The sequence below is a fragment of the Parambassis ranga genome, chromosome 3 (genome assembly GCF_900634625.1).
Source record: "Parambassis ranga chromosome 3, fParRan2.1, whole genome shotgun sequence".
Lineage (NCBI taxonomy): Eukaryota > Metazoa > Chordata > Actinopteri > Ambassidae > Parambassis > Parambassis ranga.
Genome location: NC_041024.1, coordinates 8,585,741 through 8,598,206, shown reverse-complemented (window position 1 = coordinate 8,598,206; position 12,466 = coordinate 8,585,741). Strand labels below are relative to the sequence as shown.

General features: G+C 37.8%; 1 protein-coding gene across 2 annotated transcripts; it reads left to right on the top strand.

Annotated features, from left to right (window-relative positions):
• The first annotated feature begins 2,250 nt into the window (after window positions 1-2,250).
• Window positions 2,251-12,447, top strand: tdrd3 (tudor domain containing 3). 2 transcript variants are annotated; one of them, XM_028402705.1, is made up of 14 exons: window positions 2,251-2,441; window positions 3,466-3,550; window positions 4,767-4,832; window positions 5,468-5,628; window positions 6,741-6,882; window positions 7,053-7,124; window positions 8,394-8,543; window positions 8,714-8,866; window positions 9,466-9,643; window positions 10,101-10,226; window positions 10,474-11,369; window positions 11,494-11,619; window positions 11,763-11,896; window positions 12,202-12,447. In XM_028402705.1, exons 1-13 carry the CDS (start codon window positions 2,404-2,406, stop codon window positions 11,877-11,879), a joined length of 2,310 nt encoding a protein of 769 aa, XP_028258506.1. In that variant the 5' UTR covers window positions 2,251-2,403; the 3' UTR covers window positions 11,880-11,896; window positions 12,202-12,447. The 2 variants fall into 2 exon arrangements, with proteins under 2 accessions (XP_028258506.1, XP_028258507.1); XM_028402706.1 differs by lacking the exon at window positions 12,202-12,447 and having other exon boundaries at window positions 11,727-11,868.
• The last annotated feature ends 19 nt before the right edge of the window (window positions 12,448-12,466 follow it).

The window sequence follows — 12,466 nt, the reverse complement described above, 5'->3', positions numbered from 1 at the left end:
TGTTCATTATGTCAATTGCCTACCATGCAAGTTGCATGCAAGTTTACTGTATGTTGAATAATCACCTGTTGATCACTCATAACAACAAGACTGTAGACTATGCTGAATTCTGAATATAAAAATGAAGTGACCATAAAAAAATTATAATATTTTTATGGTCACTTATAATGTAAGTCACAATTACTACTATGTATCAAATGACTATTGTCTTTGGATAGTTTAGAAATAGAAATATTTGCAACCTCCTATCATTCTCTATCTATGGTATCTTTCTAGGAGCCAATCATTCATTTACACGTCATGCAGTTCATTAATAAATTGATGTTTTGATGTTAAGCACTAGAAATGGGTTTTGTTTTTAGTTTTGTTTGTTTTTTCCAGCTTTGTTTTGTTATTCAAAAGTAAGCTGAAACTATGGTCAAATTCCAAATACCTTCTCTGATGTAAACAACAACAATGTAATGTGATGTGATGCATTGAACAAAAACAGAGAAAAAAACAGAGATTCTATTCATATACTCTACATGCTCCCTTGAGCCATACCATATCAAAGAGTGTTCTTAATGTAAATCCAACCACCACATGGAACATCTGTTAGTGCATCTCCTCTGAAAATATATTAATTGTGGAATATTGACAGTAAACCAACTGATGGATTTCTTAGGGGACTATATTCATACACAACTACACACACACATGCAATAACCTAATTATATCAATAAGGTTTTAAAAAAAACTGCACATATCCTTGCCATCAAAACTATATCCTACTTAGCAACCACGCATCAGGTAACAGATTTCATTTGTGTTTAAACTCATGTCACTGTTATATTTTCAGCATTAATCTTTAACAAGTGGAGCACTGATTCAGAGTAATTATGCTGCCATTATTACTTTGTCAATTTGCACAAAATGCAGTACACTGGGACACATTCTCACTTAGGTAAACTGCCATAATGACATTTTACAAGCATGTGATTTAAAAAAAAAAAAACAGATTTGGCTTTCACAAGGCTAAACTACAGGTCAAACATTGCTTTCAAGTGAAACCTTTAGCTATCAAATCAAATTAGATTTTATTTAAACTTAACCTCTTGACATCCCATTATCTTGAATACTTTGAATCCCTGGGATAAGGTTATACCAGAAGGACTGCCAGCAAGGTGTTAAGACCCAGCCAAACAAATGCCTTGTGGCAACTTGCTAATCCTCTCAGACAATGAGAGATCAAGCCCTCCAAATCAGCCAGAGAAAGGCCAGAGGAATATAAAATCGACAAATAACCAAAGGCAAAAAAAAAAGAATAGGAATTCCACATTTTCTTGTATTGATAATAACATTGACCCTGGCTATTTAAACAAACATGCTGCACGGAACCATTTAAATGAGTGGAAATGTTTATCTTTTTTTCTTATTGAATTATGTGGCCTACCCTTGATTAGCATTGTAGCATTGAGTATTGTAACACAGCATTTTTGCAGCAAAAACAAATGCAAAAAGCATATTTTCTGAAGTTGGTTGTATAAGCTTGTATGGTATAAATGTAATGAACATTTTAAGGAATAAATGTGTTTTCATCTTTAGGCTATACTCGAGACAATATAAAACAATTTTATCTGAGATTGAATGGTTAATCTAGATGGAAATAAGGCTCCCTTTAAGCATTTCCACGTGCATATGCTGCCATCTTGTGGTTGGAGATTCACATTATAACCTCATGTTTCAGTTCTTCATTATTAATACAAAACATACCAGGAGCAACAAATCAATACCTCCAGTGAAGACTGATCAGAATGAGGGCCAATGATATCCTTTAAAAAAAAGCACATTGTTTCTCACCATCACAGTTTGTACTTACTGTTTAAATCTGTCAGTCAAGTCGTCTGTTGTTCAGAAAATAAAAACAATTTATATAACCAACAAAAGAGTTGCCCACAACCAAACACGTGAAACAATCAGAAAAATGAAGAAGAATGAATAAAAATAGTTAAACTTGGCAGACAGAGGCAGTAAAGCGTGTCACGCTGAACCATCAAAATTCATAATTATGTGTCAGAAAGAAGGCATCGAGTTTAAAACACTGGAAACGTATGTTGAGAGCACAGTGTACAGTTACATTGTTTTAACATTAAATATACTGAACGCGTTCTCTGTACTCCGCACCAGTAAGTGGCGGTATTCCTTCGTTGTTTGCCAAACGATAAAACATTTAAGAAACGCAACAATATTTTGTCCCTCTCGGCACCCCGTACATGTACTTGGTCGTGACGTATGTGCCGTTGGGTCGTTCAATTCTCATATTAGCAAGCTTTGTTGGTATAAGGATATGTGGTACAGATTCAGATCAGTCGTTGTTCAAGGGTACTCTCTTTAAACTTATTGGTGTCCACGGTTTGGACGAAAATGACCGATTTGTCAGAATCCCTGACGAAAGAGGGCTGGTAGGTATCATGGCTAGTGTCAGAAAGCTAGCTTAACTTAACTGAGCTGCCAGATTGGTGCTGGTTAGCAACTATAATCAACATATTTTTATATATACAGAGTTTTACAAGACTACAAAGGAAAACAAAGATACATAAATACTTTATAATCTGCTGCTAATGGCAACACAAATGTTTCCTAAAGCAATACCATGGGTATCTGTACAACTGGCGAGATAATTTACGTTAGCTAGGCTAATACATACTTAGCATGCTATTATCATATCGCTGATGCTACATTTTGCGCTATAGGGCCGTAATAACGTTTACATGCAAGGCTGGGACTCAGTCCGTCAAAACTATCCATTTTGCTATTAGGCTTACTTAGAATAAAAGATACTTGTGACGACGTGTGCTACTGTAATAGCTACTGTACAGTGGCAACGGCAAAGGGCTGACATCCATCAATCATCCATTTTTAACACACTCATTCAAGCGTTGCAAAGTTGGTAAATGGGTAATGTGCTCATTTAAAAGTGAAAAGTTTGTACATTGTATACTTGCATTATCAGAGGCTTTAATGACTGTAACACACCTTTAAAGATAATGCAACTGATAAGGCAAATTTGAGGCAACTGAACTCTGGACTGTTCTGAAGTATCTGAAAAAGCTGAGATATTTGTGATATCGAGCATTGTAAATAAATTGATTAACTGAAATTATTATCTTTTAGTTGGCCTCACATAAAGCAGGTGTTGAGTGTGAATTTAGTTTAAAAAACTGGGAGAATATATACTAATATATAATAAGAATAATATAATATATACTAATATATATTTTAATTTTTACCTAAAAGTTGTCTGTTATTGTTCCATCTTTTTGTTTATTTACTTTATTTACTATTATTTAAAGTAAATTAATTTGTGGCAGCGGTGTAGGTAACTGCAATGTGACGTCAAATCTAATCTTTTATAATTGAAAATATGTTGGCTCCTGATGCCGGTATCTTCTGACTTTATCTTTCTTCTTATTTTTTATCTCCCAGGTTCCTCACTGATGAAGGAATTGCAGAACTGAAAGGATCAGCTGAGAAGATAACACATAGTGACGTTATTCGTATTGCACTTGATGTGAGTTTTAATCATGCATGTTTTACATATGCATTTTACTTTTACAGTGTAGGCAGCAGTCTTTTTTTGTGGAGCACACATGCTACCCGTAAAAAATGAGTCTGCACTAAAGATACAAACTGTATACTGGTCTACCTTACTACCATACATGCAAAGTAGTAAGAGGCAGTAAGAGAAGTTTGAGGCAGTTTGAGGAGTGGTGGTACAGGAATGGATTACAGATATCACTCAAAATATACAGATTACAATGAATGTCATTAAAGAGTGACAAAGGAATTTCACTTTTCATTTGCTGTTCACACCATCACAGAAATTCAGCCAATTTTCTATTAGCCAATTTTCTAATTACTATTGATGTGTGGTCCACTAAAGGTAGACACAGCAATAGGTCTATCCATCTTCAGTTGGTCTACCTCCAGAGATTAGCTTGTACCTACACATCACTCATCTTTCCCATCTTGAACAAATTAGTTACAATTGTAGCAGAAATTGATGTAAGGTTGAAAACATATTCATTTTTATTATGGAGGTACAACACAATCCAGCTTTAACAACAGTAATTCTGCTGTTTTTTCTCAGAAAAGAAAGTGTCACTTAGTAGGAAATTTAATTAAACCTATTTATTAAAGTGTAAAGACCATAAACAGTCATGGAATTGTGAAGAATGTTGAATGAGGAATGTTTTTCTCTAAGAACTGAAAAGGACAAGGATACTGCATACCTGACCACAGTAGCAGCTGAATCCAGGACACACAATAGTCATATTTACTGCAAAGCCTTGACCTTTACATTTTAAGTGCTGCCAGAAGTTCCTAGCCTGTACTTAAAAATATTACTGCTTGCCTGGTTTCTCCCAGCACACAGTATCTTCATGGTAGAGCTTTAAATGCTTGTAATCGGTAACATCTCAAAATAAGTAAATCATGTTTTCCTGCACAGCTATCTTGTTAACAAAACTGATTCGGGAATATTTCTTGCATTTTTAATTGTATCATAATTTAGTTTAAAGAAAATGTATTGAGATATCCATATCAAGAGGCAACTATCTTTTTGTATTAATGGCGACATTGAATACCTGTATTTAGAGATATTGTCAGATGCATTACAAGATCTGTAAGTAATATGGGAACAGACCAATTTGGATCTGGAGCAACTGACCTTTATGTTGCTTACAAGAAAATAAAAAGCATAATTAATTAAATTCTATCCTTTGCAGTATGATCTTAGGCCGATTGGGAGAAAAGTTCTACCGACTGATATCAATAGTGGAAGAACTGAAAAGGTGAGTTGTTTGTGTTCTCTCTCTCTCTCTCTCTCTCTATATATATATATATATATATATATATATATATATATATATGTATGTATATATATATATATATATATATATATATATATATATATATATATATATATATATATATATATATATATATATATATATAGTCATTGTAGTTCTGAAGTAAACAGTTAAAATGTAGTTTATAGTTGTGCCACTAGATGGCCCTCACACACTGAGAAATAAGTGTCTGCTGGTGAAACTGGAAAAGGAGAAAGAATGTACCAAACATGTAATTTTATGAACACTTACTTTCTGTTCTCCTCAAGCACTGAATGACACACACTCATGTTGTACAGCCTGCCTTCTACATTTCTATAAGAGTTGAAGCCAACTGTGCTCCTAAATTGCTGTACATTTGGTTATTTGTAGTGCTTTTTGCATTTAGGTAGTTTCATGGAAGTAGAAGCTATAATTTGAGAGAATAGCTTTTATACAGACGTCTGCATAAAATGCTAAATGTAAGTCATGGAAGGGTAAGTAAACCAATGCTGAAAGGACGTACCATAGCAGTTTGACCTGCCCCGCATGCTGCTAATTTGCCTTAAATGCCAATTTTTTTGTTGTCTTTTGCACAGTTGGAGGGACCATGTGTTCTCCAAGTGCAGAAGGTAAGAAACATCTCTGCTCCTAAAGACCATGAAGAGTCCCAGGGTGCACCACGAATGCTGCGCCTACAAATGACAGATGGGCACACCACCTGTGTTGGATTGGAGTTTAAACATCTGTCGAAGATAAGGTAATTAACAATGTTCTTGCATTTAGGGATATTTTAGCTTTTGTGCAAATAAGAAAATGATGTGTAATTTGTTTGGCAATTGTAAATAAGAATGTAGAAAAAGTGTATTGGTCGTAGATGCACAAACCGATGCATTTATCTATTTCCTTGTATATTTAAAGCTAAGATTCTACACACACCCTCCTCCTTCACCTCTCTGTCATCACTCTTACCCCACCACATGTCTGAATTTTCCCTTTATCTGCAATTTCCACGTGGTGGCAGCTGATCTAACAATTCCCAGCCTTAATTACATCTCCATCCAAGCAACGGTGGCCTTGGTGACTGCTGCCATGGTGACTAGCCAGTCTGTACAGGTGGAGTGGCCAGAATGTGGGCCTTGACTTCCTGATGGGAAGAGAGGAGAGAACAGAACAAATCCCCCCTTTATGAGCGGCACACACACACTGGCTGCCAACAGCGGTGGTTAGTGTTTCTTATGAAAGTGTCCGTTTTAGTGTGCGTGAGGCCATAAGTAAGTGGCGGATGAAGACGGATGAAATGGATTACAGGACCATTGAGTGTGTGACAGCAACATAGGATAGAGAGATGACAATTAAGCATTAAGCAGCAACATGGAGGCTGAATAGTGTGTTTTGTTGGAGTGATCACATGTATGTGATAGAATCAATGATAGCTAGTGCCTCATTTCTGCATTTGCTGCTATCATGAGAGAGCCATCTATCCCAGAGGTTTGGAGTGAAATCCCTAATTGTTGCTTTGGCATCCGGCATCAGTAGCTGGAAATCCCTCTAAGTCTCTGTGCTTTCCTAATGAGAGAGGCAGAGGCCTTATCAGGCCTGATGAGATAGAGGGGCTTTTAATTTACCATGAGGATGGGTGAGCAGCTGGGATTATTAATAGTCTCTCCTAGCCTTGCCATCCATCGGCTGGCACTGCTCCATGTCATTTATAAAGTGGTATGGGTAAGGCAATAGGGTGTGGAGCTTGGTATATGCAGTTATAATGAGCAAGAATCCTTGAATGTGTTCAGCATTTAGCAGTTGAATAAAGACTCATACATAAAGCATCCTTTTGTGCATGTACTTATTTCGTTTTCTTTTTTTTTTCAGTCTAAATACGCCCCCCGGGACAAAAGTAAAACTTCTTGGGACAGTGCAGGTTAAAAATGGTCTTTTGCTGCTTGATGACTCAAAAATCTCTGTCCTTGGAGGAGAGGTTGATCACATGGTGGAGAAGTGGGAACTACAAAGGGTGAGGGTTTCCATTCTAATGATGGCTCAGCTACTTTATCTTAAAAAATGGAATTCATATTTTAGTAATCATTTTAAATCTGTAATAAAGGCTATATCCAGTCTGGCATTAGTCTCCTAGGGACTGTATGTGTCTCAGTTTTTAAAGAACAAGCATTCTTTATCCCCCAGAGTCTCGCTAAACACAGTCGGAGTAACATTGGAGCAGAAGGTGGACCTCCTCCCTTTGTGCCGTTTGGACAGGTGAGGAAAATAATATTATATATAAATATATATAATTGTGCACACTTCTAATGTAAAGTTGTCAAGTGCTTTGCTCTGATATAAACACCATAGGAAAGGCTAGAAACATGAATATGACATGACAACAAAAAAGCAGCCATATGTTTATGGAATAAGTTTTCATTTAATGTAGGTCAGCTAAGTATGTGTAAATATATGCAAAAGGCCAAACCCAAGTGTTGCTCCTGGTAGTGTATTTTTTGGCAGTGTTCTCTCAGATCTTTTTTGAATAGTAAGTGTGTTCATGAATCTTTGAAGTGCATGCTAATGTTTTGAATTACTTTTTTGTTGGGCATACTGTTAAGTGGCAGTTTCCTCATCTGAAACAGGTATTTGCTCAATTCCCAGTAACTAGAAAAAGTATTAAATCATCTTACATTTTCCTACATTTTCCAATTTAGCACTTCACAGCTATTTTTGGGAAATTAAACAGTTTTAAAAGCCACAGATTCTGAGTCAGTACTCCCTTGGCAAGGATCACAGCTTTAAAGTGGGATGCACCCGGATCAGCTTGACACTTGGATTTTGGGATTTTCACCCATCCTTCATTCCAGATTTGCTCAAGCTTTGTAAAGTTGGTTGAGGAGCAATTGGGAATTATCATTCAACATTCTCTAGATTTTCTGTGAAACTGTATTTTTTTTGTGTTGGGTCACTCTGGGACTTAGTGTTATGTGGGTCTGCTTTGCAACTCTGCTCCAAGGTAATTGGTATTATGAAGCAAATCTGTGCCTGGATTTTTGCTCTGTGTGTTCTGTCAGTTTCTCGCAGCATGAAGTTTCCTCCACCATGTTTCACAGAAGGAATGGTTTTAAAAGTGATATGTGTTGCGTGTTTGTTAAACATTTCGTTCCCCTTTAAGAAGTTAGTTGCATCTCATCAGACAAAACAATTATTTCTCGGAAGGCAGAAGCATAATTATTAGGCATACTTAAGAGCTTTTGCTATTTTGATGGCGAATTACAAAAAAATACAGTACAACGTTATTGTTGTTCATGCAGAAAAGTCTAGTTTTTTCTGCCTGCTCTCCCGGTAAAGCTCAGTTAGGTTTCAAAACTGTATGGTGGTAGGCAACTTTAGAATTTAGGTTGCTATTTAAAGTAAAAGGCTTAAATGGTACCGATGAATTAATATAAGTGTAGTGAAAATCTATAGAAAATGAAATTGTCCTGTTCACTTTTTTACTCAAAGAAATATACATTTCTGGATCTGTTTGTACTCTTTCTGTAGAAGTGTGCAAGGAAAGATGAAGTGGACAGCAGAGAATTAGACCAGAGGAAGACCCTCCACACTCAAAGTGCAGTCAAAAGTACTGATGAGAATGATGAGTTTGAAAAGCAGCGGACAGCGGCTATTGCTGAGGTGGCCAAGACCAAAGAGGTATGTAAACACATACGTATGGTGCCACCACCTCCTATCATTACATTTGTCCTCCGTGTAAAAATGCACACTTCTTATTGGCATTACCTTTAATCTTACATTGCTTCAAATTTAAAGTGATAATTTCATTGTGTTCTATTGATCCTAATTTCTTTTTCTTAACTTGTTAGGGTCCCCGCACGTTTGGTGGTGGAGGAAATGCAGGTAGTAATTTGTCCAATGCTGCCTCCTCCTCCCGAGGCCGAGACTCATACCAACAGAGGAGACGAGACGACAGGGTTGAAAGAACGGAAAGCAGACAAGATGGAAACTACCGAGAGCTGGTGAGAAGACAAACCTGTAAAAACATTTTTGCCTGTGTTGAAATAATGGTTTTACCTCACATTACCAGGGTCTTTATTCAGTGTAACAAAGCAATTTAAAGGGTGAAACTTGTTTTGCAGTTCTTTTTTTGGTCTGGTTTGAAGTCTTATTTCATGGTTCAGAGACTGGGCGAGGCATTGATTATGATTTTGTAGAAATGTAAATGAACTGGAGACCTGGTCAGGTTTTCCAATCAGGTGGCAGTCCATTTGTCTTGCTTTGTGCTGTGGCCTGCCAGTTTCTTGGCTGAAATCAGCAAGCTTTGGGCTGAACACATAAATAGGATGGAAGATGATATTATAGTGTTTGGCTTTGGAATGCATAGGATGGTTTAAACCCTAAATGTACGTTAAGGTAAAGCAGAATTAAAAATGGGAGGTTTGTTGTGGATTTATCCACTCCACCTTTCTCTGTCATACAAAAGCTTACCTCTTGAGTCTAAAATGTTCTTATTTTCCCTTATTATTGTAACCATTATGCCCACATGTCGTTTTCCCATCTCCCTGTACATTTTGTACCTTATCCATACAATGTTTTTTTTCTTTCTTCCGATGGGCAGGTGGACGAGCGAGCACTGAGAGACATCATGGAGATGGGCTTTAACAGGGAGGCTGCTCGACAAGCTCTGATGGACAATAATAACAACCTCGAAGTGGCACTAAACAGCCTGCTGACTGGATCTTCTGGTAGCAGATGTGGCCCTGTGGTAGCTGAATCTAACAAGCCACCGCCCAGAGGTTCATACACACACACACACAGACATACACACACTTGTGTCTACAGAGTACTCAGAGTAAGAGTGAGGTTGGTGGAGTAATGTGGAGGTCCTTTAAATGCAGTGAATACCACTAGATGCCCAGTTGAAGGTCTACAGTGGCAATTTTGCTTGTTTTACTGCATGCACACTTTATTGCTGACTATTTTCACAAGGAGGTTTCAGGTGGATTTTCTACTTTAACTGATGTCATTGTTTTGTATTTGTTTCAGTACAAAAAGCAATCTTGCAGCAACTTGAAAGTTGTTCAGTCACAGTGGACTGCTGCGCTGCATTTTTTCAGCATATGGGGCAATAACTGGAGAAAGGGGCTGTTAACACTAAAAGAGCCACATTGTTTCGATTAAAAAACTTGCACACATTCACTAATTAATTAAATAGTTCTTAACATCAGGTTTTATATTATCCTTTTTTCTCAGCCAGAGGAAAGGGAAGAGGCAGGTCCAGAAATGAAGATGAAGAAGAGGGAGGAGGAGGAAGGCCATCTGGACCAAGTACTCTGTTTGATTTTTTGGAATCCAAGATGGGAGTTTTCTCTATTGATGGTACGTAAACTGCTCTATCTGATCCATCAAACCATCTTTCTGCTTGATTTATTTTTTGGAAGGAACAAATTGTTCAAATATGCATCCTCAGGATTATGTAGTCTACATTGACAGACGCTTTCCCATGCACATTTGCTTTTTTTTTTTTTTTTGAACTGACTGTAGCAGACAGCAGTTGGTTTTGTTTTGTTTATGTTTATCCTATTATTGTTTTTCCATAGTTTTGAAATTTGTTTTGTTTCCTCAGAGTCAAAGAGCCAGGCACCACAGAGACATCACGAGAACAAAGGAAATTCCTCCAACTCAGACTATTACACCAAAGACACATTTCAGACCAAGTTCTCCTCCCACAATGACCATAGGCAACAAAGGAATGACAGACCACCTCGCTTCCACAGAGACACTGAATTTCCCAAGCCTGGCCAGGAGCCTCTGTCTAACTGTACAACCTTCCAAACATCAGCTCAAGCCCAGCATTGGAAGGGCCAGGAGAGATGGTCACGAGGCACATCAGACAGAGTGCACAATGAGAGGAGAGACATGCGAGATGAGCAAATTTTTCACTCGTCTTCGAATTCCACACATTCAAAAGAACCTCAGCATCCAATAGAGTTTAGCAGTGGGAATATGCCTGGACCGTCTCACAGGAGAGGGGTAAAAGACAGTGTACCAACATCAAAACCTAATGCAGGAGGTGAAGTAGAGGGAAGAGGAAATAATAAACGTGCAGAAAGAAATGAAGAACACAACAGGAGAAAGGGTAAGGCTGATCGTCCAAACCCTGATCACTTTGAGCGACAAAGAGACGGTGGACCACCAAACTTTAACTCAAGGGGAGGAGGCTCAGGGACTTCCCAAGATGTGGGGCTATCACAGGGTTTTCGGGCAATGTCAGTGGATCCTTCTCATTTCCAAAACGGAGACATGGAACATAAAAGAACAGGGCCAATCAAGCCAGGAAATTCTTGTCCACCCAACAGGGATTTGCCTCCGAAGAAAAACATGTCTAACAACCCAGGGCCCAAAAAAAGACAGGGACAAGGTAAAGGTCAAGGTCCTCGAGGTTTTGAGAAAAGCCATGCTGTTGAACACGCTTGGAAACCTGGAGACCAGTGCCTTGCTCTGTACTGGGAAGACAGTAAGGTATGTCATTCACACATTTTTTACATCTGATAATCAAAATATGAAAATAATGAATGCCATTGTGTTGACAGGGTTTGTGGTTTGTCATTAATTTGGTGTTTATTTTGTTTGTCTGTGTGTCAAGTTCTACCATGCCAGAATAGATGCTGTGCATCCATCAGGCTCTACGGCTGTTGTTGTATTTAGTGATTATGGAAACTGTGAAGAGGTCCTCCTGCATAACATCAAACCAGTGGCTCCTGATGTGTTGGTAAGTAGAGCAAAATCATTATTAAGATCAAAACATGCTGGTTAATACCAGGTAGAAGCAACTAACGGTGATGAAGGGTAAATGATATGTAGTCTGATTATTCACAGTAACACATCTCAACCATATCCAATGTACAATGGTAGGAAGAAGATGACGGTTACTATGACAGTTCACTAGAGTTTCGCCGAGGGGGAGATGGACAGCCTAGACGCACAAGACCAACGCAGCAGTACTACCAGCCACCCCGGGCACGTGATTGATGTGTCTGCGTTTACAGGTAAATAGATGGGAAGTTGTATGCTACAGTTGTAATTAAATGTCAAACATTTGTGTAGTTTATACAGTATTGTATTGGGAGTCTTAAATTCTACAAGAGACATGAGAAATAGACTGGCACTTGGATGCAATCTGTAATCTTATTTTACCTAATTGCATATAATTAAGCACACAATTAAGAGCAAATGGTTACATTGAATTTATGTAATGTTATGTCTGCTGGTACAATAGATTGTGTAGAAACAATTTCACAAGGTCTCCAAGGTCTGTTTCACAATTTTCTTTTTTTTTTTCTCCATCCATCAGTGTGCTTGTCCATCATCCCTCCACTTTCTGCAACAATCCAGAGTGCTTCCTGAATACTTAAGCGTCCGTGTGTGTCATCAGAACTTTTCAAAGGGCTCACACATCATGCAACAATGAAAAGGAAAACTGACATAATCTATCTCCTGTTTATTTTGTCAAGGACATATCTACTGTACATGTTGTGAAGATTTGGTAATGGATGCATCAAAATAAACTGTTATTATTAGTATGTAGCAGATCTGTTTTAATGCATTTGGTTTTAATT

Coding starts and splice junctions, on each gene's coding strand:
- tdrd3 (XM_028402705.1), top strand. CDS start 2,404: ATGACCGATTTGTCAGAATCCCTGACGAAAGAGGGCTG. Junction 3,551..4,766: donor TTATTCGTATTGCACTTGAT/GTGAGTTTTAAT, acceptor TATCCTTTGCAG/TATGATCTTAGGCCGATTGG. Junction 5,629..6,740: donor AAACATCTGTCGAAGATAAG/GTAATTAACAAT, acceptor TTTTTTTTTCAG/TCTAAATACGCCCCCCGGGA.